The sequence below is a fragment of the Lotus japonicus genome, chromosome 5 (genome assembly GCF_012489685.1).
Source record: "Lotus japonicus ecotype B-129 chromosome 5, LjGifu_v1.2".
In the NCBI taxonomy this organism is placed as follows: domain Eukaryota; kingdom Viridiplantae; phylum Streptophyta; class Magnoliopsida; order Fabales; family Fabaceae; genus Lotus; species Lotus japonicus.
In genome coordinates, this window is record NC_080045.1 from 1,951,609 (window position 1) to 1,977,776 (window position 26,168).

Here is a 26,168-nt window from a genome sequence, read left to right on the forward strand (position 1 = left end):
ACAAAGTTAATGGAGGATGATAAGAAGAAAAGTTAAAGTAATATTATTTTGATTGACATGTTTGTCATATCCTTATGGAGATTAGTTGTGTTTTCTTAGGAAGATGCAATGTGGGATATTTATATCATAGCATTTGAAGGAATATTGTGCTATGATATGTACTAAACTTGCACACTCATGGTTGTGATCAAGTTGATAAGGTAATTAGTTATGTGGTCATTAGTGAGATACACAAAATTGTTTATATCCACTGATAACTCTTAAAAGATGACTTTATGAAGTGTTTAGATCACTGTGTGTGGTGATTGTTATCAATTAATTAGTTGATGACTTTGTGTGGTAGTCATTATCAATTAATTAGTTGAAGCTAATTTAAGAAACTTATTGAATAAGTTGAGAATAGGTTATGATAAATATAAGCTCTTATTAAGCTTATAAAAATAAGCACAAAATAGCTTATAGATAGACCATAAGCTATTTCCATAAACTCTCAAACACGCGTAAGAGTTTATGTTAAAGTGTTTCTTCATAAACTCATCTGAGCAATTTATGAAAATATGCTCAACATTTTATAAGTAGGTCATAAGCTATTTACATAAACTTATCCAAACACACGCATTTATAGTATTGAGATAAGCCCAAATAAATTCTACTAAAAGGTATCAAGGTCAATTAACATGAAAAAATGTTTCGAACTGTGATATGAAACAATGAGGGGAAAACATAACATAAAGATAATGTACAGACCTACATAAGCAAACTTATAGCATCTTTGGATCGGTTTCTCTTTCCTCAAAATCAGTTTTGACACATAGAAGCTACTCCCAAAAGCTTCTCCCCATAATTGGTGTTGACTTAGAGTCAATTGTACAAGAATTTCCAAACATGCACTAATGGTGTTTCAGTGCTCATATACACGACTAATTTATAAGCCCATCAGCTGCATTACAAAAAATTATTTTATGTGAAGTTTGAATCAAGAGCTGCCAGCTATCATCAATTGCTTACATATGATTCACTGCGATCAGTAGGCAGTAGCTTTGCCATTCTGGCGCTGGGACTGGAATTCATTGTTGTGCTGAATCTGCTGTGATTGAGTCTGTCTCTCTTCCTGAGAATGGCTGTTTTGCAGTTGTAAATGCCTCTGCTGGCCCTGCGGCTGATGCTGTAAATGGACCATTTGCTGGTTAATGGCGCGCTGTTCACCCATCAGACTCGAGAGGAGGTTCTCTCCACCGACTTCTGCAACAGTACGCCTTAATCGCCGGACCTCAGCATCCAGAGTCTCATTCAGAGCTGCCAAAGTAAGGACACAAATGATTACTCAGCTAAATATTTGGTCAGGTGAAAATATTCATCTCTAGCATAAAATCTAGGAAGTACAGTGCTTTTGAAGAAAGGGAAAGGGTGAAATGAAGATATGTAATAAACAATTCAAGCTGCTAAAACTATATATTGCCAGTGTCTTGGACAGGTATTTAGCTCCTCTAAAGTGAGTCAGTCACTTTACAGGGTAAAGTAAAGTCATCACCACCGTTGATTGAGAAATCAATAGTTGAGATTTAAATAACACCACAGTTATAGAAATGCAAGTTTATAATCACAATCTCCATCAACGGTTGTAATGACTTGCTTTACCCTCTAAATGGATTCCCTCACTTTAAAGGAGCCAAATCCCTTTTGGAGATGCAAGTTTACAGTCTATAATTACATCAATAATGAAATCAAGAAATGAACACATTGCTGATGAAGGCTTGGAGGCAAATAAGAGTTTTGTGGTCATAATGGTCAACTTAAGTTTTTGTCTATTCTCAATTAAAGATCAAAACATCAAACAAATTATTTTCTGAAAAAAAAGGCCATAGTATTTTTTCCCATGTACAAGAAAAAGGAACTTTTGGGTAAGGAATCATCCTCTTACTAAGAAGGTGTATGTTAGAAGAGCTAGGCGAGGAGCAGGGGATCATGACTCACTACCTCCTCTGAGGTGTGATCAGTTAGGCTAACTGGCTAAGTGTGTGGGGTTGTTATAAGTTCCAGACTATCTTGATACATGACAATTTGAATCTTTACTCCCAGAGCCCCCTGGTATCCCTAGTCTTGCTTTCTCTTATATATATACATATCTATTTGGGAATTAAGAACAGTAAAGTAACCACGTCTTTTGTGGAGGAAAAGTTAGGACAATATAAGACTATAGTCTACACTCTGAAGCCATATTACGTTCAAGCATTTCTTATATGCAGTTTTAAAGAGGCTATAACATGCAAACAAGAGTTTCAGTAAAAGACAGCACTAGTGCAAAATAGACTCAGGTTCCGCATTTGTAACCATTTGGCAAGATGAAATCAAATCCATCAATCAAGTAGGAAGATTCGGAAAGAGCAGCCTTGCAGAGATATCATAGAACACAATTGGATAAAAAGTCACTAATATTGTTAATTAACATGGACCAATCACAGATTTGCGAACCACCAAAAATTTGAATCTTTACAGACACATAAATTGTCATAAGTTAAATATTGTTAGTACACATAAAACCTATTTACAGACAGAAAATCAGACATCATTGAAATTGATTATTGAACATGATCATATGATCATATATACAGGTTTTTATACAAAAATGACACGGTTATCTGCTTCAAATAAATATTTCACACTTAACAGGGTTGAAAGTTAAAACAGATTTGAGCTAACTAATACATAAGGTAGAAGGATAATGTATTTACATACCATCTTTCAGTTGAGACTGCTGTTCCAAGGATTGAAGCCTCAACTTGTACTCCTTATTTTCATTTTTAAGCTCGATATGATCCATCTGGAGACAAGAACAGATAAAAAAGGGAGAGATGAGTGAATTAATAATAGCAAACATGATTCGTGACAATAAAATATAATTCAAAGACTGAAGAAAGGGAAAATCAGCTCAACCCAGAAGAGGTGCACCTGTAATTTGGTAAACTGAGTGGACAGTGTGGTCGTCTCTGTCTGAAGAGTTTGGACCTTGTGCTCCAATTCAGAAATGTAACGTGTCTTCCGCTCCTTTGAGCGAGCAGCTGATAGACGATTAGCCAAAATCCTAGACGAGTATTTAACAGATATGATTGATTACCATAGCATTACATTTTTATTGTCATTAAGAAAGATACAGAAAGATAGAAAAGGAGAAGAAAAACATTACCTTTTTGCACGCTTGGGATCAGACGTGGCAATTTCTGCAAGTTTATCGTTTTCCATTATTTTCTTTAGCTCGTCTGAGCTGAATTCACCATTTCCAAACTCCACGCCGATGCCTGATGTTTTACCATCTATTGAATTACTAGGTGAAAGCTGACCAACTAGATTTTGCAAAGGAGGAAGCTTAGGTGATTCATCTTCAAGATGAAATTTCCCTATGGAACTGTCCAACGAAAAACTTCTCCGATGCCGGACACCGGGTGCCATATCTCCATTAGAACTCCTCTTGATTCCTTCCCTCCTCTCTTCTGAACAGCTCGAACTCGCCCCCAGAGCACGAGCAGCGGTTGCTTTTCCATTAGCATGACTGTCAACTTCATTGTCGCTGCTTTCAACAGTCTTAGAACCACTAGTCCTGCTATCCAAATCCTTATCTTCGACACCAGAAAAGCTCATATTCTGAATGTTGTCCAAATTCATGTATGCGCTAAACAAATCATCCAGGTCATCATCCTTTTTCTTCCCATCCATAGCACCACCACTAAATCCATTACCCGAATCATTACTCGGCGCCTTCAACACCAACTGAATTGGCTTCTCAGAACGAGAGTTTAAGTTTTCTCCTCTAGAAGTTGAATTGCGGTGATCACTCCAAATCCCAGGAGGGAAAAACTGAGGTACAGACTGAACATAATCCGAGATTCCTAAAGGGGAATCACTGCTAGAGCGCCTGTGTCCTTTACGCGGGGGAAGACACTGGCCAAGCTGAACCGCGTGACCGCGGTTCGGCAAAGGGGCATGAGAGGTAGCCAAGCTTTCCTCCATAGACACATCTGGTGAGGGCTCTCTATAAGGTGAAGGGCTCAATGGGGGCAAGGAATCTAGGGAGAAAAAAGAGGGTTGGGACAAAGACCTAGAATGGGATGATGAGGATGACCCTGGACTCAAATTGGGAGAACTCAACCTCTGGGGACCAGAATTGAATTGAGGGTTCATAAATTGAGGATAAGGAGATGAGGGTGAGGAATTGGTATTAGGGTGAGAAGGTGGTATCCCAGAGGGTTTGTGATTCTCAGGAGGATAACCCATTTGATTGTTAGGCATAGGAATAGCACTCAATCGGTTTGTGGGTCTAGGAATTGAACCCAATACATAACTATTTCGTTGAACACCAAATTGATCAGAACCTTCCATTCACTAGTAGTCACTCACAAACCTTGTTTTCTAGTTTCTTCTACCTATAACACCTATCAATCAATCAATAAACAGTACAAATGAATTGGAAAATAAACATGAAGAAATTAAACCTTGAAATCATGATGACATTGATTGAATTAATTAAATTAGTTGCAAGTAAATAATTGATGAAAGAAAGATTCCACTAAACACAGTAGGGTTATTATGTACCTGGTCATAGTGAGTTGTGAGGTGACTGAAAAGTGAAAAGGGAAAAACCCTATTGAAACTTGAAGTTGAAGCTGAAGGGGAATAATCGAACGGTGATGATGGAGGAGAGGAAGAAAGAGGAGCAGTTGAAGAGTGTTGAAATTTGTTTGGAGATGACGATGTGGTTGTGTTTGAGAATTGAGATTGTGTGTGTTGTTAAGTAAATTGTTTGTTCTTTCTTTTTCTTATGTGATAATGAAATGAAATAGTATAAGAAAAAATGGGCTTTTGTTTTACGTGTCAACTTCATTGGGGCGCGGATATTGTTTCCTTTCCTGTATTTCCGCCTCGTGTTCTATTCTTTTTATCAGCTAATAAAATTGGCTAATAATAACTTCATTCTATTTTGTTTTATTTTACTTAGCTTCTAGTCTTCTAATTTGAAATAATAATTAACTTTCTTTCAGAAAATGATTAACTTTAAATTGTTTTCATGATTTATATATAGAAATAAAGGAATTAAGGGATAATATTATTCATTCACGTTACATATGATTATAATATGATATAATTGATTCCAAATCTTAATTATAATACTAACCGGCAAACGCCCCTCAAGAAGTCAATCTTGGACAATTTGGTTTCACAGTGGCAGGTAATTAACGCGTCTCTACACGTCACGCGTCTGCTACTGCTAAAACGTCTTCATATATGATTTTCAAAAATAATGAATGGTTTAGTTGTAGGGTCAGCTAAGTAAAAAATAATGATAACAAATTGGAACAAATAAAGATTGGTGTCCACCTAAATGGTGTAGACTACTAAAGAGATAGAAAAATGAAAGATAATGGATAAGTGTGATATATGATGTGATGTTGATTAGAAAAGAGAGATATAGAGACAAAAAAACAGTGCCTGAAAATGTCTGCACTATTTGATGGTCTATGAATCATTGGTGTTGCTGAATTAGAACAATTACAAAATTATTGATTTTAATTACAAGGAAGGAAGAAGTCTTGGAGCACAAGAATGTTAAGCCAAAACAGATAGACAAATTGGACGCCAAAAGACATCTTTTCTTAGTTGAAAACCTATGACACTTTCCAACCAGATGTAGAAACACGACTTTAGTTACGATAAAAACTTATAAATTTGGTTTTATAATTTGCTCATCATAATTATTAAGTTTCCTGACATCATTTTATCGTATTTATAAATTAAGACAATGTCAAATTTCATTTCTTTAACATTTTATTGTCAATTAATGAGCTAAATATACATCACAAACAATAGTGAAAATTGTTTGAGAACAATTGTGATAAGTCTAATATTCAAAATTGAATAGTCTGAAATCGATGTCAATATTATTTTCTTGTTCATCATATTTTTTTAGCAATTATGTAATTTCGTGCTTTAAACTATTTTGAAATTTCGACAAACTATTCAATTTTGAATGAAATGCAAATTCAACATCAGCGAATATAGTTTACACATAAGTTTTTACTGATATTTGATTAAAACTTAATAATTTTTATGACGTACATTATGTTCAATTCATCTTTTTACTATAATTTCGTATCTTTTATATATTAGTCATGATTGACATGGGTTCAATACTAGTAAACAATAAAAGCACATAATGATTTTTCTAAGTTTATACTTTCAAAAAGAAATTAGTATATTAATTTTAATGTTGTTTTGTTGTTAGAATTAGTCTATTGTTTACTCTAATTTTGGGTAAATAAATGAGAATCCACGAAGATATTTGGGGATTGGATTTAAGTCCTTTTGTAGTTTTGTGTTCTTTCAGTGAAAACGGTTGGAATCAAGTGTTAGAGTCAAGTCTCACATCAGAGAAGTCATGGTAAGAGGGGGAGTTTATAAGGAGATGGGCGTCTAAATAATCTAAGTCCTACACGTGTCCTTTGACATAAACTAATTAGAAGCACAAGTCGTATGTGTATCCAGTAGGTGACTTCTTCTAACTCCTCTTTCGGACGTGGTTACGCTTGAACTTGTCTTAAAAACTTAACTCTTTAACTGCCTCGAGTTTCAAGTGAAAATAACTTAAAATTTTACTAAGTCTTTTGAATCAACTTCGACTTAAAAATCCTGCTCTATTTTAAGTTGAGAACTATTCTTTGGTAACTTGGCCAAAACTAACCTCTTAATGGCTTTGTCATCTTTTCGACCAAAGTTATTAGGCATTAGGTCTGAACAATTTATTTAACCCTGAGATTCAAATCCATATTTTTACCTTTGACCAACTTCGAACTCTTGGTAAAATTGTGGGTTAGCATCTATATTTAAAATTAGTAATTAGATGTATGATTATTAATATTTTTATTTTTTAAAATTGACCTTATATCTAAATTAGAAATAATTAGCTAATTACCCGCCGAATTGTCCCTATTTTTAGTAGGCTCATGGGTTTCAACTCATATTGAATGTCTCTTACATCGACTTCATTTATACATTCAATTTTTTTAATCTATATCTCATTTATCTTGCAATCACATCACTCATTACATTTCTTACTTTTCCTTGTTTTTCTTCTTATCTAATATCTCCCCTCTAATTCTCTCCGCCTTTTTATTTCCTCTCTTTTTACCCTCAAACAAACAAAGAGCAGGCTGGCCAAAATCTTAGAAGAAACGACGGTGTTTTGGGGTATTAGGGTTTGTTTGCTTTGAACGGACAACATCCCATTCTAAAACACCCATTTGAACTCAGCACCCTTCCTCGACCAACGTCCCTCGACGCTCCGGCGAGCTACTGCAGTCCGAAGAAGGTATCATACTCTCTCCGGCGACAGTTACCTTCTCCGACGACACTTCTCTCCTTCCAGCTGCGTGAAGTGAGTTCTGTACTGACTTATTTGCCTCTGAATTCTGATTTCAATTAGAACAAAACAGTGTTTTCTAGTTCCAATTTGAATTTGTTCTTCTTTTATGATTTTTTTCTTGTACTCTCATAGCATATTAGTTACTGTTAGGGTAGATAAATTCTTCATTTCAAAATATGATTTTCATGAGTGGGCATATAATGATGATTTCAACAGAACATTAGGATAGTAGAATATCTCAAGTTGCAACAGAGAGCTTCTTCTACCATATTATATTTTTCTTAAATATTTTTTGCAGGTCTACCTCTACTCACGCAAATTCTCTAGTTTGACAACCTTGTATATATGAAATTATAGTTTTATTTTGTTTTGTTGAAAAAGGTTTCAACAAAATTGATTCTCTATGATTTTTTTTACTAATGAAAGCGTCATAGCGATTTTGTCCAGCGTCTAAGCATCTTCTTTATGTGATTTCCATTATTCACTATATCTGTCTTAGTTGAATATGGAATGACACTTGTTTCATCTGAATCAGATCATATCAAACAGTAAACATTGCGAATTTCAATGGCATTTTTCATTGTCTAATTATGATGTTTTCCCCCTTCTTTTATTGACATGTCTCGACTATACGTACGGACACAATTCATAAACTTGTAAAAACTCTACCAAGTGTAAATGTGTAATCCTGATTGGTTTCGTGAATCCTAATATTTGCTGCTCTTTTATGATATCGATTTCTTGTTCAAGTTTTGCCTGTTTAGTTAATATTTTGATTTGATACTGAACCCTTTTGCAGCTGTGACTATAAGTTTGACAACCAAAGCAGCCAATAACTAACTCGGCTAGATGTCGACTGGGCCTGGACTTGAGTCTCTTGTCGATCGTAAGCAATCTGTACTTTATTTTCTGTTTTTATTTGATGCTACACACATACACACATGTGCGCACACATACTTCACGGATGTATCAAGTGAGTGGGTTTATTTTATTTTGTGTGGAAAGAGTAAATGTGGGTCACTAGATCTACTCATCTAATCACGAATGGTTAAATTTGAAACAAATTCATTTGACTTTTGACTAGTTTAAATAGTCATGTGACCACTAGATAACTTCTAAATTCTAATCTCGACCACTCATGTATGTTATGTTAGGATTCATTCCTCTTACGGACTTACTCTCACAGAAAAAAGAAAGCTCTTTCTCTAGATATGTCATGTTCCAGTTTTATAATCAAGTATAAAAATTTATTCTAGTTTGTGAAAGATGCATGGCTTAGCAATTTGGTCACTTGCAGACTAGTTTTTATTAATTTGATCCTTGAAGTTCAAACTCCTAACATCTTAGCCCTTCCATTCAAATAGTTAATGTAATTCGTCTATGGGCTAGAGTTGATTGAGGGACTACCCTATTGGGGATTTGAATTTTAAGGGATTAAGTTGATAGAACTAATCTGCCAAGGACTAAGTTGATGAAGGATATGGGGTATTTTTTGTAGGATAATGCAGGGTTTTACTCTATTATTTACTATGCTTATAGTAGATCTTCATCGCATTGTTTTTCCTTGAGTTGTGATTTAAACTATATTATGTATGTTAACTTTCCCTAAAGCTTTTAGTATTTTGCAGAGCAAATTTCAGTAATTACAAATGATGGACGAAATATAGTGGTAAGCCCTGTATACTCTGCATGAAATTGACTCTTAAGTCTTGACAGTATTTATTTTGTAATTTTCCAACATTGTTTTAACTTCTAAATCTTATTACAATTTTTTTCTGTTCAGGGTGTCCTAAAAGGCTTTGACCAGGCAACTAATATAATTCTTGATGAGTCCCATGAACGAGTTTTTTCTACCAAGGTATGGATGATGTCATGTGCTCTGCATTCATTAAAAATTGATTAGCCATGACTTAGATCACAAATGTTTGCACATTTAACTTTGAACTCGTTGCTGTACCAAAAATTATAATTGCCATGTCTTGGTATATCTGCTTAAAGTGAAGAATAGAGTTTAGCAAATATATTGATGCTTGGCTTCTATATCTAAAAGATGTCTGATTGTCAGTTACTCATTCAATTGGCTTTTCAAGTTATAATTATAAAATAACAAATATTTTAGCTTGAGTATGCCTGGTATGGGAAAATGTTACGCTCTTGAATTACAAGTTGTTTACGCTTATGTCCTTTTTCGTAATATAAATCTTCTAATTCAGAAATTCACAAAGATCATAATCGATGATTCAACATTATATATAACTTCTTGAGCTTGCTTTGCTTCTAAAATCAAGGTTTGTGTCAGAAATGAATCTTGAAGATTTGTCTTTTTAGGATGTAGAGATTCTTTGCCTTTTGTAGATATTGTCAACAATTTTAAAGCCATAACCTTTTGCCCTGGTCTCTTGGAGCTGTTTACTTTATGTTGTATCATGGATTTGCTGCCAATAATAATTGTGGGTAATGGCTTCATAAGTAATTACTGCACATCTACTGTCTAGATTATATGGCTGTGATGATTTTGTGGAATCTCCTGTATTTGACAATGTCGAATTTATGTGGTTGTTAATTTCCCTGTACCTTCCCCTTCTTCTTAATTGTATACTTTCTCTTTAAAGTTTCATTTGTGGGATCCTTTCTTGCAAGTTATGTTTTGGCCTTGCTCATTTTACTTCTCTTCATTGTGTCCGCTCATTATTGTTTCTATTGACAGGAAGGCGTCCAGCAAATAGTTCTCGGTTTATACATCATTAGGGGTGACAACATGTATGTCTGTTTCTTGAATATTTACAATTTTTCTCTATTCTCGAGACCTCTTATTGTCACACCCTAACCCATCTCATGCTGGTTTCTGTTTGGACTTTGCAGAAGTGTTGTCGGTGAACTGGATTTGGATCTTGATAGGAGCCTTGATATGACCAAGCTTAGAGCTCATCCGTTGAAGCCTGTCATCCACTGAAGTAAACTTATGTTAGTTGTTAGGAGATGATTGCTTGGTGGAAAGGGTTGGAGCATTACAATATTATATACGATATTAAGAGGTGAAATGAATGTGCAAGAATATTTTGACAACATAATATACTCAATTAGTAATATTTCTCATTCTGTTGGTTGTTGATGTTGCATGGAAATCATGGCTTACTATGTGCTGGACTGTGCTAAACAAGTGTTCATTATGATGGTGCTGGCTAGTATTGGTAACATTCTGGTTTGGACCTTCACTTCTTCACCTTGGTCACAGTGCAAACCTTCTTTTGCTGCCGTTCAAAAGAATCTTAATACACCAATGTGCTGGACCATGTATTTTTCAATAGTCTTATTATTTTTGCAGTACAATATTAGCCTAGATTGGTTTAGAGACTATGAAATCATGTTAAGCATTAATTTTGAGCATGAAGTAAAGTCACCTCATCTGGCTAGTCTGATATGTGCAATCTTCTCTACCGTGGGTCTGTGGCATCTTTATAGGTCTCATAAAGTTGTTCATGAGACTCTGGAGGTGGTAGCTTTCAGTTTTTAAAAGCCACAAACGTAAACAAAAATGAACTTTTTGCTCAATGCTTATTACTCACTAATTACATGTTTGGTAATCTATAATTGATTCTTAAGGCAAAATCAATTTTAGGGTGTCAGAATTGATTCTGAAAAAAGAAAAATTGATTCAAATATGCTATGAACGAGAGTGCACAGGCCTGAGCAATCCTCAAAATGGGGCTTTCACCAGGAGCTTTGATGGGGTAAAATGGTTTAACCCAGACAAACACGGTTACCCGTACAATTGAGCCCAAAGTTGATTTGAGCTGAGCAAATGCCAATTGGTAAAGCTTGCAAGTGCTTTTGCGTCAATTGGATCCTTTTCATTGTTAGACCTTCCTCAAATTTAAATCCTAACTTGGTTTAATCCCAAATGCCCATCATGATGTAGTTCAATCATTGTTTTAATTGCATTTTGGGAGATATGCCAAAATCAATCAAATTAGAAAGGGTAGGAATTTTCTCATCAAAATGTAGCTATAGCTTCTTTGAAAATTTTCTTCCTCTTGCCTCTTCCTTGCCAGACTCTCCTCTCTCTAATAAGCTCATGAGGTTATCTTTTTAAAATTGAGGATCTTTTTCTTCATTCTTCACTCTATCTTCACAAACAAAATCTATCATGGAGATTCTTTAAATCCCCTTGCCTTTCATTTTATCAATAATTTCCACTAATAATGCATCACCAACCTTGACTAGACACCGCCCGGTCTAAAACATGTAAAAGGTCGCGTGTTGGTCACCCTCAATGACATCAAACATTGCTCAACATCTACCGATTCTCTCCCGATGGCTAAAAATAGTTTTCCCAACATCAAAGAGAACCTTGAAATCCTCTTCAATGTCAAGAACAACAAATTCCACCAGGAATACACACTTATCAACTTTCATGAGCACATCCTCCACAATCTTGTAATCTTGTAAGGACACTCAATTGAATGATATGTCAATTGAAGGGTCACCGTTGTTGGCCTCAATTCCCCAACTCAAGCCTTTGGGACATAGATAAGGGCGTCAAGTTGATGTTATCCTCCAAGTCATATAGTGTCTTTTTCGCTAGCAATTTCTCAATCTCTATCTATATGGTGAAGCTTCTTGAATCCTTCAATTTGGGTCGGAGCTATGTTTTTAGTAAGGCACTAAATGTGACACGCGAAATAGGTGAGGACGAGGAGTGATCACTGATGCAATGGAAAAGCACAGACAAAGAGCAGCTCCTAGCAAGACTTCTAGGGGAATGGAGAAATGAATGAACCAATCTTACTCCCGAATAAGAGGTATTTCGAGGTTGTATAGGTATGAGACCATACAGTTGAGGACGACATAAAAAGATTGATTGGTACTACTCATAACAACAAGGTGCATATTTTTTCAGAAGCCTAACTCATAAAAACTCTAAGGTTTAGTGTGTTTGCTTTGGAGAAATATTGGGATGGGTGGCCTCCTGAAAAGTTTTCTAAATAAGCATGTGAGTGAGAACAAAACGCATTAGAAAGACTCGTGTTGTTAACGTGAAGTTATTCGTATGTTATACTAAACACTACAGTGTCATCCTCATTACTATGTCTCATTTTCTTAAATAAGATCTACTTCATGAATTTGGCGAGTTATTTGTTCAAAAGCTTCGTACAAAAATTGATTTGAAGCTTCTTAAATATCTCCATGAATTTTGAAAGTGACTTCTCCAAGCTTTTCTTCAACAAGGAATTTGCAAAGAGGGCCTTGTTATGCTTGTTCAAATCTGAATTTATTTTTTCTCTCTATTTTTGACACAATCTTTTTTCTCATCAATTTTTAACTCACTTGTCTTAATTATTAGTCCACCTAGGATAATCATATTTTTTAATCAGTATTAGGGTTGTGTAACTTACCCTATCTTAGTGGATAACATGATTATTTTTAAAAATAAAGTAAAAAAACTGAAAATTTTCTAACTCATTATCTTAAACCTTATTATTGGTCCACATAAGATGAGGTTAAATAATTGATAGGTAACCCAAACCCTTTTATATTGGATTAGCCTTAGTTAAAATTAAATAAAAGATTTAAATTAAGTTGAAAAAATGAAAAAAATTAGATGGGAATATGGAATAACTTTTTTGTTTCAAAGGATATACTACAATCCAATCCAATTTTGAATCGAAAAAAAAAAGAAGAAAAAAACACCGCAAGCGAGTTTTTGTCACGAAAGAAACACAAAACTTGGAGTCCACGCTGGCAATCCGCACCTCCAATAGCTAGAACCAATAGAAAAGAAGCACACGGATTAGGATTTAATTTAATCCTTTTTACCGTTGAAGTCTTCAAAGTCCACGATATGATCTTATCATCACAATTAAACCGACCCTTAACCCTCATATAAATACCCCTAATCCCTTTCTCTCTCTCACACACTTCCCAATCGAGTTTCCGTTACAACAAGATTCTCTCTCTCTCTCAATCTTCTCCGCTTCTTCTCTCTGATCGTGATCCATGGCTCGTACCAAGCAAACCGCTCGCAAATCCACCGGAGGAAAGGCTCCCAGGAAGCAACTCGCCACCAAGGTTAGGGTTTCTTCCAATTTTCGAGATTCAAATTTTAGGGTTTCGTCGATTCCTCTTTCGATTTTCCGAATTGGAAGTTGTTTCTTGATTCTGATGCTGTTTTTTCTTGTGATTTCGTTGCAGGCTGCGAGGAAATCTGCTCCTACTACCGGTGGAGTCAAGAAGCCTCATCGCTATCGTCCTGGAACTGTTGCTCTTCGGTAATTCACCGTTTTCCCCCAAATTCTTTCACGTTTTCTCTCTGTTGCAGAGGATTGAATTTTCTTGTTTGTTTACAATTTCAGTGAGATCCGTAAGTACCAGAAGAGTACTGAGCTTCTGATCCGCAAGCTTCCATTCCAGCGTCTTGTTCGTGAAATCGCACAGGATTTCAAGGTAATTCTTGTGTTTAAAACCCTAATTTGTTCAGTTTTTGATTAATTGATTTGAAATTGCACTGGATTTCGAGGCAATTGTTGTGTTTAAGACCCTAATTTGTTCTGTTTTTGATTACTTGATTCGTGAAATTGCACAGGATTTCAAACTAATTGATGTGATTAAAACCCTAATTTGTTCAGTTTTTGATTAATTGATCCTTGAAATTGCGGCAATTGTTGTGTTTAAAACCCTAATTTGTTCAGTTTTTATTGATTGATTGTTTTTGTTTTTGTGACTGAGATTTGGTTTTTGTTATTGTGGTGCAGACTGATTTGCGATTCCAGAGCCATGCTGTTCTTGCTCTTCAGGAAGCTGCGGAGGCGTACCTTGTGGGTTTGTTTGAGGACACCAACCTGTGCGCAATCCATGCTAAGAGGGTGACCATCATGCCCAAGGACATTCAACTGGCTCGCCGCATCCGTGGTGAACGTGCTTAGAGGGGCCAATGGATTATAATTTTAGTTTATCTTTAGTTTATTTTGCAATACATCTCAATGTTTTTAGGGTTTCAGTAGCGTTCAAGTTTCCTATACATTTTGTGTAGTAGTTCTGGACAATACTCCCTTTTAGTATTCGTATTCAGAAGCATCTGAATAATTAGGGTTTTATCGTATAAGTTTGTTCTGTTATTGACAAGTTACATTGAATATATTGATATTATGGTTTCTTAATTTTTCTTGTTCTGGTTTGAGCAATTCATGTTTTTACAATTTTTGTTCTTGTCTTATCCAATTTACTGAGGAATAGATCCAACTAATTGAAAGGATCGCAATTAATCTAGGTTATTTGTGAATATAGCCGTCTGTCTGAGTGTTGTTAAGTTCATGTTTATCAGATTGTTTTTTACCCTACCCAACATGGATCATTGTTAACCAAGGCATTCAAGCTGGTATGAGCAAGTCATGCCATGTAATTAGTTAACTACATTGTAGATATCCACCCAATCGCATTGGTGTTTCTTAATTTTGTTGCTTTTATTTTCTCTGTATGATTGAGTTGTGTTGATGGAATTTTAATGATTAGACCAAATTGCGATGATCTTTCCAACTCTACATCTTTAGCCGCTTCCAAACAAAAATACCTAATTTTCATGAGCCTATGAAAAACTCAGAACAGCTTATAGATAGACATAGGTCCCGTTTGGATAAACAGCTTAATTAAGCGCTTATTCATAAGCTATTTTTAAAAATTTATTGAAATAAATTAAAAATAAGTTGTGTATAAGCATAAGTTGTTTTTCATAAGCTATCCTGAGTAGCTTATGAAAATAAGCTGAAAATAGCTTATGACAGACCATAAGCTGTTTGTATAAGCTCTCCCAAACACTGGCATAAGAGCTTATGCTGTCAGATAAGCTCAAATAAGCTCTTCCAAACTGGGCCATAGACTAGTTATTTACTAGTTTTTTCAAACGCAGCGCTTATGGAGTCTTTATCTCTTATTCTCTCATGCTGATCATCTGAAATTTGTATTACTTGACAAGTTGCTAAAATTTTGCTATTGGTTGGAATCAATCGCATCAAATTATGTTTTGGTAACCAATTTACTTGACAACTGCACCATGATGACAAACAAAGAATCTAAAACATATGGAAAATAGTACAATAGAGAGCTGAGGAAGACTGGAAGTACTTCAAACACCAACAATAATAATTACAATCCACCATCTCTCCTACAAAAAATGCCAACAATAGTCAATTGGCTTTGTTCACTTTACCAATCAAATTAAACAATAGTAATAAGTGATTCTTGATTTCTTTCACTCAGAAATGTTCATACATACTTCACATTTCCCTTTTTATTTCTCCTGTACCACTTGATACACACACACTCCAGTGGTAAACAATAATTAAATATAATCAACAACTTAAACCATATATTTTATGGTGATCTTGTTGTTCAGTTTACCAGACATAAACAGAGGATAATTAATCACTGTATCTGGATCCAAACACCCTCGCTGGGAATCTCTTTGTGCACCACAAACAGTAGATAAAAACCAGCTGGTGCAAGAACAGAGGAACCAGGCATGGTGACCTCAACTTCATACGTTCCTGCTCCAACATTTCCCACCTTCCCTGTCCCCAGCACCAACATCCTCTGATTCATGGAGAAAGAGTGCGTGGTAAACGGCGGCGCCAACATCGTCACCGACACAGCATCCAACGCCGCCTTCACCTGAAACCGCACCTTCACCTTCTGACCGTACTTGACCTTGCTCTGAGAAGCAGGGGCAGTCACTCTCGGACGCAGATTCGCGTTACCCGCTTCCAAATACGAAGGAGAAAACGCTTCCATGCTCAATTCCGTCGGGAAAACCACGTTCCCGAAGCTGTAACCGATATGGGGGTTGCTACCGGCGACGAGGACTCTTCCGTCGCGGAGCAAAATGGCGGTGGAGTGGTACATTCGCGGCGTTTTGGACGGGTTCTGAACCTCGAATCTCGACCCGGCTGGGCTATCGGGTTTGTAGAGAACCGGACTAAAAGCCGGGTCGCGCCCGGATTCCCACCCGGCGGTGCCGGAAGTTGCGCCGTTGATGATCAAAACGTTACCGTTTGGGAGGATGACCATGTCGCCCATGACTCTGGCTCCGGGCATGGTTTCCATGGCCCATGTTGGATTCGGGTCGGTTATTTGGATCCGGGCACAGGTGTTCAACGCGTTGACAAATTGGCTCTTTATGGCGCGTAGATATGAGCCTTTTGGAGCACCGCCACAAATTAAAACCTCTGCTTCTTGATTCTTCAGTGGTAACAATACTGCTGAACCACTGCTTGGGTAACTCCTTGGGTCTCCACCGGGTATTGTTGGGTAAGTTTTCACCACTGCATTCTGAGGTTGAATATAAATTATAATATGAGAAAAAGATTATGAGTTTATAAATAGAATGTGAGATAAAAATGGTGTAATGGATATGTTAGAACAAGAGACATTAGGAGCACAAGATATTGGTGAGTTTTGTTAAATGTTTTTGGTATATATTTAAAGTACTAGCTAGAGTAAAATAAAATGTAAAATGCAAAACATTTGGTAAATACTCTTATAAAGATGATGTTATGTGTTAGCTATTATATTTATAGCTACCTAAACATATATAGAATAGTAGAATTTTGGATATAAGCTAAGACCAAAATATTTACTTCACTTAGGCCTAAGAGAATAAGTGAAACCAAAGATAACTCACTCTATGTTACTTTATGTGTTTAAATACTATCCTAAATACAACAAAAGTAAAGTAGGATAGCGGTAGTTTAGAAAAGAAGGATAGGGGCATAGGGCTGAGGAATTTTTATTTTCAATTGTATTTCCTAAATACTCTTTTTTTTAATTTATATTTCAAATGTATATCCAGTCTCTTTAAATATAAAAGACAACAATGTGAATTCAGACTTGCAATTAAATGTAATAGCTCCATATTCTTGTTTTTCTAATCTTTTCCCACTCCACTACTTTATATTTGTATATTCTTTATTGAATTTTATATTTCATCTCATTTCTACTTTATTCTTTCTTCCTTTTTAATCTTATTTTATATTTCATCTTATTTCATACTATCACTCATCATATCTGTCCAAGACTCCAACTCCTCTCTCTTTTATTTCTATCTTTCCACAAGTGGATATGGAACGAGTTTGATTTTTTTTTCCTTATCATTTTTCTAACCCATATCTATCATCAACCACACATAATACCTTTTTTTTTCACTTCAAAAACTGTGAATACACCCCGCTTGAATTGTCCCCATTATCATAAGCTCAAAGGAAAATTAAAGTGAAACAAAACAAAAGCAAAAACAAAACAGAACAGTAGTGTATCCAGTACCTTCTTATAGTCAAGCAAGATAGCTCTGTTGTTGGCAAAGATGAAGAGATTCCCATCCACATTCAGGAAAACAAACGGGTACAAGTTATTCTCCTGCCCAGGATCATTGGTCTGACCAAGAAACGGCAACTTGAACGCACCGGTATCGCCTTTCGGGTTAAACTCGTAGCTAAACGCCCTCCTCCCGCCGACCACTATCTGCCGCCCGTCCGGCAGCTGGTGGTTGCTGGCATACCACCTCCTCTCAGCCAGCCCGCCGGCAGTCTCCTTCCAGTCACAATCAGCATCAGCACACGGACTGTACGTCCGAACCGTCCGGTCCCCGTCGTTGAACCCGCCGGTCTGGACTAGGGTCCCCTCAGGGGTGACCGAACCGGAGGAGCACCACACGTCGGTCTCGACGTATAGTGCGCGGAACTTATTGGCAGCCACGTCGTATTCCACTGAGTGCGCGGTGCAGTCGGTTTTCACCACCAATTCTTGCGCGTTGCGGCGGCACCGACCGCCTGGTAAGGTGAGGTTGGAGAGGCCGAAGTCTGTTCGGTCAAAGATCACGACACGGTCGTTGTGGAGAAGCTGCATGTGCATTGCTACTATTCCTATGCTTTTCTGCAGAACTTTCCACTCCCCTTTACCTGCAGCATCAACCAACAATGTTGGCGCTGTTAGAATGGGGAGAAGGAAAAACATAACCCAAACCTGAAGAGAAGTAGTCATTGAAACTTTGATTCTGCTATGGAATTGTTTATGTTGTTATGGTGAATTGTTGTGTGTTGTGAGTGCTGTGTTAGGGGTTTATAACTGGGTTTATATAGTGGTGTGACAGGGTGGTGATGGAGAATCAATAAATTGAGTTGAGTTCATCCGAATGTGATTGATTGTGTTGATTTAGTGGTTCTTCTCCATCTGTTACGTATACGTGAGATTTGTGAGAGTAACGATGTGGGTAATAAGTTTGGGTCTTAAATGAGGACTTTCTTGCACACTTTCAAACAAGAGTAGTGATGATGATGATGAACGCATAGGACAGGGATAAGATAACATCTACATTCAATTTATATGGCCAGCAGTTGAATTCATTTCAACTCTGTGGGAGAGGAGAACCAGAACATTTAACTCTGTTTTTTTTCTCAAGAATTTTAGTTCATTCACATTTAATGTAGATAGAATAATGTTTTGTTCACACTTCAGAAATGAGTGTTCACATGTTAAAAATGTGGTGTGAAGGAAGTAAGAGACAAAAAGAAATTAATGAGGGAAAATGTAAATATGTGATATAAATGATTTGATTAGTAGATGAGAGAGAAATAGCAAAAAAGAGGTGGATGTGTGTATGTATCATTACTCATACACTGAATTCTCTTTACAGAATATATCGGATTCAAAAGTAAAAATGTTTCCTAATGAGAAATCTAACCCCCTCAAAATATGCACTAACTCAAATATGATTACCTCCGATAAAGAATACACGTGTTAAATAAAAATAACTCAATTTATGTTCTTAACTTTTATCATGGACCATTATGATCTTGGGTTAGCCATTAAAATAAAATAGGTCTAGCCCTGATGAGACATGGAGATTGAAGTCAATATCCACACACACGGTAAGGTCGTAAAGTGTCATTATCAAGGTTTCTTGACTCCAATTGGGGGATAGATCGTTAGGTTGTTGTGCTGACCAAGTCACTAGTCTCTCACATCACTATTAGACCTCCTAATTCTTCGCTACCTATATTAATAGGATCACACGACTCTCCCGCTACTCTCTTTAATGTAATTGTTTGACCCTCGTTCTCCCCATTGAGTAGTAACATGATGCTCTCCATTACCCTTGATTGTAAATAGGGAGACCTCTCGACCAGGCCCCCTCATACCATAATGAAATATGTTTATTAGCTAAGAAATTTTAAAGTTTTTCTTATTGTTGACCTACTTTGTTTTAAAGCTCTGCATCAAATTGGATTGGTTGACGGTGTATAAAAAAATTACACTGTCCGTACATAAAAAATTTTAATCATAATAATATTATGTATTCTTTAATGCACGTTTGATAAAACATTGAAACCAACTTGAAAAATACTTTTAGGCCGATAAAATACTAATTTTTCATTGTGGTTTTACTCTCTTTTTTAGTTGCGAGCACTAAAGTATTTCTAATTCGAGTAGTAAAGAGATTAATTATTTCAAGATCCTAAAATCATATTAAATAAATATGTATTTCTCAACTAATCTTTTTCCATACACACCGCTCATTTATGCTCATACTTATTGCTTTGAAACTCATGAAACCTACCTTGACTTACTTCCAGCTTTCATCCAAAAACAGAAATTATAAGCCCATCTTAAGCAGAACGCCATAAGGCCACAGAGTTGCAGTCAATTAAATAGATACCAGCACCCGTGCAAGCAACATACATGTGTGTTAATATTGAAAGCAGCATAACCCCAAACCGGATGTACCAACCAGTATTCATGACATTCCAATTCCACTTCCAATAACTCAGTTATGTGAAGCCTTCGATAATCATAATTGGTAATAAAAGGTTGGGGTGCATTGTCAATTTCTCATTAATCATTACGATAAGATGCGTAGATTTTGTGTCTTGGGATCTTGGCTAATGCACTGTGTAAAAGGGATAGCTCCCTCTAATTAATTTTTGGAAGTTACTCCCTCCGTCCCTAATTATAAGCTAAAGTTGTAAAAATCACGCTTATTAAAAAAGCCTTTAATTGATGCATTGGTTTTTAAAAAATGATACAATCTTTCATATTTACCCCTATTTAAGTGGGTAGTAGGAGGAGAAAAGAGAATAAAAGTGAGTTTTAAATTCAAAATGTTGGAATTAAGAAACCAATAAATGCAAGGGTAGACATGGAGAGAAACATTAGCTTTTACAACTTTAGCTTATATTTAATGACAAAACATAAGTCTCAACTTTGACTTATAATTAAGGACGGAGGGAGCATTATTGATGTCATCCGTACATCTATTCATGTCACCCTTAAATTTATAAAATTTGAAAAGACTTTTTCCACCTGCACTTTAAATGTGGCACACTTTAATAGTATGAACGTGACGCACTTTAAAGTGTGTCCTGCCATACAAAACAAATATATAAAAACTGGATTATCCGAAAGAAAATATCAGACACATATAAAATGATTGTAATTTAGAATGTTGAACTATGTTGCACCTTAAGTTATGAATTAGGGATGACAATGAGTAGAGTTTTGGTAGGGTGCCATAACACTCATATCCTCATATCTACGTTTTCAAAAATTACATGTTCTTATACCCACATGGGTAGAAACTTAAATGCTTGTTCTCATACCATCTGAATACATATATGTTCGTACTAGACTACTAGTGGCGCCTATTACCCGCAATTTAGTTAACCAAATCACAATTTTCATTTTCTATAGAAATAGCCTTCACTAGTTCAACAAAAATACAACTACTAACATGAAATAAAAAAATATTAAGTAAAAACACATAATATCATCCAAATACATAACAAGTAAAATCATTTAACTTAGCATAATGTACATAGTCCTATGCTTGAAGAATTACGCACCCTGATTTCGATGATAGGTCCATTGATGTATACTCCCACGTAGGGTCGTGCAGTCCTTTAGCCAAAAAAGAATGCTGCCTAAGGCCCCCAAACAAAAATTAGGCCCAAAAAATTGTTATTATGTTTTTTTGGTAAACCATGATTATATAGTTTCTTTCTGGACGGCCCAAGGTGCATACAAAGAAATGGACATGGGAATCAATCAGATGTAAACAATTAGAATTGAAGGGGAGAGTCAACTCTATCCAATCCCACTTGTCTTTATTAATGAAACCATGTTCATTTGAAAGAAAAAAAAAACAAATAGAATTGTAAGAAAGTAGTGAATATGACACGTATTGACAAAAAAAAATTAGTGTATATGATATTGAGGGAAGATTCATTGGAAACACCTACCAAATTATCTGTACACGAACTTAAAAATTACTCCCTCTGTTCCAGGAAGTTTGTAGTTTAAGGTTGTGGCACAAAGAGTAAGAAAACAATTATTAATAGCATAATTTGATTAGATTGCCCTTATTTAATTTTACTAGTATGATTTGCAACTATTAAATTATACTTAGATAAGTAGAAAAAATGTAATTAATAGAGAAGAGTTGTGGTTGGTTAATATGAAAGGTGATAAGTGAGAGAAAATGTATTAAATGAGGGTAGAGGTGGAAAAAATTAACAAAAAATGCATTGATTTTCTAAAACAACAAACATTTTGGGATATTGAAAAATTGTGCAAAACAACAAACTTTCTGAAACGGAGGAAGTAACAAATTTAAAAGGGAACTTACATTAATATTATTGTCTCTTTTAAAATTATCCAAAATTATCATTAATACAATTTAAAATATTTCATTTATCCTAAACTTACTGGCCATCCCTATAACAGTCGTTAATGTTAGAGAAATTTTTCAAAATTAAAATTACTTAAATCATATCTAAGATCACTTTGATAAATAATTTTGAAGCTCAGAAACTAAAATATTAATATAAAAATTATATTTTATATAATATACTAAGTCTCTTTTTAAGATTTTTGTAAAATAAATTTATTTAACATTTTCGCCTTAGGCCCCAAATTATCTGTACACGGCCTTGTCCCACGTTTAACCTCATAAAAAATCCTTCAAATGATGGCAGTATTCATTTTTCAATGCTATGGTACTTTTTAGGTATTAGCGCGTGATCGAGCAGACTAATTAATTAACAAAGAAATTAAATTGTTATTAAATATTTTATCTTTACGGTAACTTTCAGGGTTTGTAAACATGGTAACTTGGTAAGTGGGTATTGTAGGTCAATTGAATAATGTTACTCACTTTTGAGGTGTGTGAGGTGGAATGATGAGAGAGATAGGAAGAAAAGAAAAAGTAAGGGAGAGAAAGTATGAGATGTGATAGATGGTAAGAGGAGAGAGATAGAAACAAAAGGAGGTGGAAATGAAGTGTTTTAAAAATGAGGTGTGTACATATCATTACTCTAGGTCAATTCTAACTACAAGGCTATGCAATTTATATGTTTTGTTTTTAGTCTTTATCTTTACATTTTTCATCCAATCTAAGTTGGAATAAACACAATTAATGTAAGAGTATAAATGAATAAACAACATAACCATTTAACACAATAACTATTTAACTCATACCATGTGTAATTTCATTTAAATTTGATGAAAAATGTGATAGTAAGGACTAAAAACAAAATGTTTAATTTTCGTAGGATGTTAAACAAAAGAAATATTTTCCTAGGACGAAAAATAAATAATGTATTTTGCAGGGACAAAAGGTTTGTTTAAGCCTAAATTTTATTTCCATGTATATAATATCTATTTCTTAATTAAAAATAGAAACCAGAAAAGAAAAAAAACTCTCCCTGAATTACCTCATGTTCTTTATCTCTCTCCCAAATCACTAACAATTCTCAATATAGCTCAAGTGGTAAGAGATGGAGAAACATATCAGGTGAGAAGGGAAAGGTCCATGGTTCAAACTTTGAGGGATATTTGTAACTTACTAACATCCACCACTAACATTTTCCTGTATAAAAAAAAACTAACAAATCTCAAACTAAAAATACTAAACTCAAATCTCCTAAAATTATCAATCTCAAAAAACCTTAAACTGTCATCTTCTTCATTAAGAACCTTCATAGCTCCGCCAACTTGCTTACATGGCCCCACGTGTTTAAATGAGGGACCAAAATCAATTTTTTTTATAATGAGAACCTAATTTAAGTTCCTTAATTAAAAATAAAAATTAATCCACATTTCTTAATCAATAATTATTATTTCCTAATCTTCATCTTCTTTCATCGTCATCTTAAATATCCCAAAAAAAAACTATACATCTTCATTAATTTAAGGGAATTGTTATTCAGACCCCCACAGCTATTCCGACCCCTAAAAAAGTGCAAAAATACTTAAATACCCTTAATAAAAAAAATATAAAAAAAACCCCACCTCCCATTCTCTTTCCTCTCTCCTTACCTCTTTCCTCCTACTCTCACCCACCTCCACCACACACCACCACCACCACCACAAACTCCATCTTATGTCGTTTTTGAAAATTTCCAATTGTAGGGAGTTGTTACTGTCGTTTCTAATTTTATTCTACAAATAAATTCACTTTAGAAGTGCGTTAAGCACGCACTTTAAAAGTGCGTCGTTAACGTATGTATAAAGTGCGAATTAAACACACTTTTAAATGGTGAAATGCTGTAAATTTGTACATAATTAATGTCAGATGATTTTTAAAAATTATGAGACTCCACGGTAAATCAAGTTAGAATATATGGAGATTTATGGTGTAATAAAAAATGTTTGAAATTCAAAATAAAATACCAGATGAAGGAATTTGTCTAAATTACACAAATCTTAGTACCTTCAAAGAAGTTGGTCGCACTGTAAAAGTGCGACCAATACGCACGTTGAAAGTGTGTGATGGACGCACCTGGACGCACTTTCCACATGCGTTTTGGTCGCACTTTCACAGTGCGAGCGAAAAAAACTTTATAAAGGGCTTTTGTGGATTTTACGAATTTAACATGGTCTAAATAACTGTCGGGGGGTCCGAATAACAATTCCTTTTTTTAAAGAGGGGTGAATACCAACACTAATTTACTAATTTAAATGGTAATTATTATTTGCTTCAAAACATACCAACAATCATCTTCCTTCATTTTTTGATTCATTTTATCAACTCTTCCCCATGTGAATGTGATGTTATGCATATCATCAAAATATCATAGCATAACATCACATGTTTTAGCATAGATTAAAATCGACATCATAGATCACAATCATCTCAACATACAACAATATCATGTTATCATCATGCAATTAGACAAACATATAACATAACATAATCACGAATCAAACACATTGCACACAACAATCACATAGACACTCTAAGACGGAAGTGCCCTCACCTTTGTCGCTTTCTTTCCCAAAAGCATGTCCTAGAACCTCAAGAACCCCACTAATTGAACCTTCACAACATGTGAGTAATTAAGTTATCAACTAAGCCAAGAACAAGACTAGAACCATATGGAAGGCCTCGAGAAAGGGTCAAAACACACTAGACAAATAAATTTGCAAACAAAACCCTAATATTTGATTATTTAGACTTTGTCCCCTAAAAACTTAAATTAACCCTCGACCTTTTATCTATTTAGGCTATTTATAAAAAAGGTTCTTATACTTTCAAAACTTCCAATTTCAACCCCTATTCAAAAACTAGGATTTGTTAATCATATACAAGTATTCAACACAACACCAACCCCGAAAAAAGAGTGTATAGGCTGCAGCCTCTATATATTGAAACAACTTCAACAAGATGTAAAAACTCCCAAAACTTCCCAACTTTTTTTTAGAAAGTAAAATGATATTAATAGATAAAAATACAATCTTGAAAAAGATTTTAAAGTGCAAAGCTCCATCAGTCACAATCTACAACACATATTGAATAAAAACCCAACCACAAAAGATATAAAACCTAAGGAATGGAAAAGCCCCGAAAAATCCATGCAACACCAAATAAGACTCCAACCAAAAAGACCTACAAAGTACCACAACATGCTTCCAGCCAAACAACAAACAACACCTTAAAAAAAAACCAAAGACGAGCAACCTTATCAAAAGAAACTCTTTTCACCAAAAGAAAACATTTTCTAAACAAGCTTTCCAAAAAGAAAAGAAAAAGTAGAAAAGACATGGAGATGAGCATAGAAGAAACTCAAAGGGATAAGAACCCTAGCCTACCTTGTTGTTTGAAGCAAAATAAGAATAAAGGAATTTTCTTCTTAAGAGCAAGAGAGAGAGACGTTGAGTATATGTGTGAGAGAGTGAGAAATTTTCCAAATAATTTTTTGATCACTAGAGAATTTTCCAACCCCCTCTATGTTATGTGTGCCACTCCTCTTATCAAGCGGAAAATCTTCTGCTTAATCTCTAATAGTTATTTTCGTAATCTTTAAGTTAAAAGATTATGGACTGAGCTAGAACCTTAATATTGTAAAATAAATTCAAATATTAGGAATTATCTCTTGAAATAAAATAGATACTTAATTTGATCTTAAATATCTTTAGGTAAAAATTTCCACTAACTAAACCTCTATCTTAAATTTTAAATTTCTCCTTATCACCTTATTTGAATTTTTTTTGTACATCGGAAAAAAAAATTGCACCTGCCAGGAATCGAACCCTAAACCTCCTCCTACCCAACTCATATATCTCTCAACTCCGACCACTTGAGCTATCCTATTTTGACTATCATCTTATTTGATTAAAATGAATTAAATCATTTTATTTTCAAACAATATCCCAATTAATCAAGTAATTCTTCCTTCCTCCCCAAGGAATATGTTGTGCACCCACACCCTAGGTG

General features: G+C 35.1%; 4 protein-coding genes across 5 annotated transcripts; 2 read left to right on the top strand and 2 right to left on the bottom strand.

Annotated features, from left to right (window-relative positions):
• Positions 1-703: 703 nt before the first annotated feature.
• On the bottom strand, positions 704-4,805 carry LOC130720939 (bZIP transcription factor 29-like). 2 transcript variants are annotated; one of them, XM_057571646.1, is made up of 5 exons: positions 4,588-4,805; positions 3,185-4,418; positions 2,950-3,082; positions 2,737-2,821; positions 704-1,296 (listed from the first exon to the last, which is right to left on the bottom strand). In XM_057571646.1, exons 2-5 carry the CDS (start codon positions 4,372-4,374, stop codon positions 1,025-1,027), a joined length of 1,680 nt encoding a protein of 559 aa, XP_057427629.1. In that variant the 5' UTR covers positions 4,375-4,418; positions 4,588-4,805; the 3' UTR covers positions 704-1,024. The 2 variants fall into 2 exon arrangements, with proteins under 2 accessions (XP_057427629.1, XP_057427628.1); XM_057571645.1 differs by having other exon boundaries at positions 3,185-4,427.
• A 2,379-nt stretch (positions 4,806-7,184) lies between these two features.
• Positions 7,185-10,626, top strand: LOC130720723 (sm-like protein LSM8). The gene is made up of 6 exons (XM_057571411.1): positions 7,185-7,423; positions 8,211-8,297; positions 9,040-9,080; positions 9,195-9,269; positions 10,119-10,171; positions 10,274-10,626. The coding sequence occupies exons 2-6, from the start codon at positions 8,261-8,263 to the stop codon at positions 10,362-10,364; spliced, it is 297 nt and encodes a 98-aa protein (XP_057427394.1). The 5' UTR covers positions 7,185-7,423; positions 8,211-8,260; the 3' UTR covers positions 10,365-10,626.
• Positions 10,627-13,309: 2,683 nt separating this feature from the next.
• On the top strand, positions 13,310-14,568 carry LOC130720717 (histone H3.3). The gene is made up of 4 exons (XM_057571403.1): positions 13,310-13,480; positions 13,604-13,680; positions 13,765-13,855; positions 14,164-14,568. Exons 1-4 carry the CDS (start codon positions 13,409-13,411, stop codon positions 14,332-14,334), a joined length of 411 nt encoding a protein of 136 aa, XP_057427386.1. The 5' UTR covers positions 13,310-13,408; the 3' UTR covers positions 14,335-14,568.
• An 878-nt stretch (positions 14,569-15,446) lies between these two features.
• LOC130721533 (aldehyde oxidase GLOX1-like) lies at positions 15,447-18,794 on the bottom strand. Its single transcript, XM_057572334.1, has 2 exons — positions 17,723-18,794; positions 15,447-16,732 (listed from the first exon to the last, which is right to left on the bottom strand). Exons 1-2 carry the CDS (start codon positions 18,437-18,439, stop codon positions 15,830-15,832), a joined length of 1,620 nt encoding a protein of 539 aa, XP_057428317.1. The 5' UTR covers positions 18,440-18,794; the 3' UTR covers positions 15,447-15,829.
• Between the last annotated feature and the right edge of the window lie 7,374 nt (positions 18,795-26,168).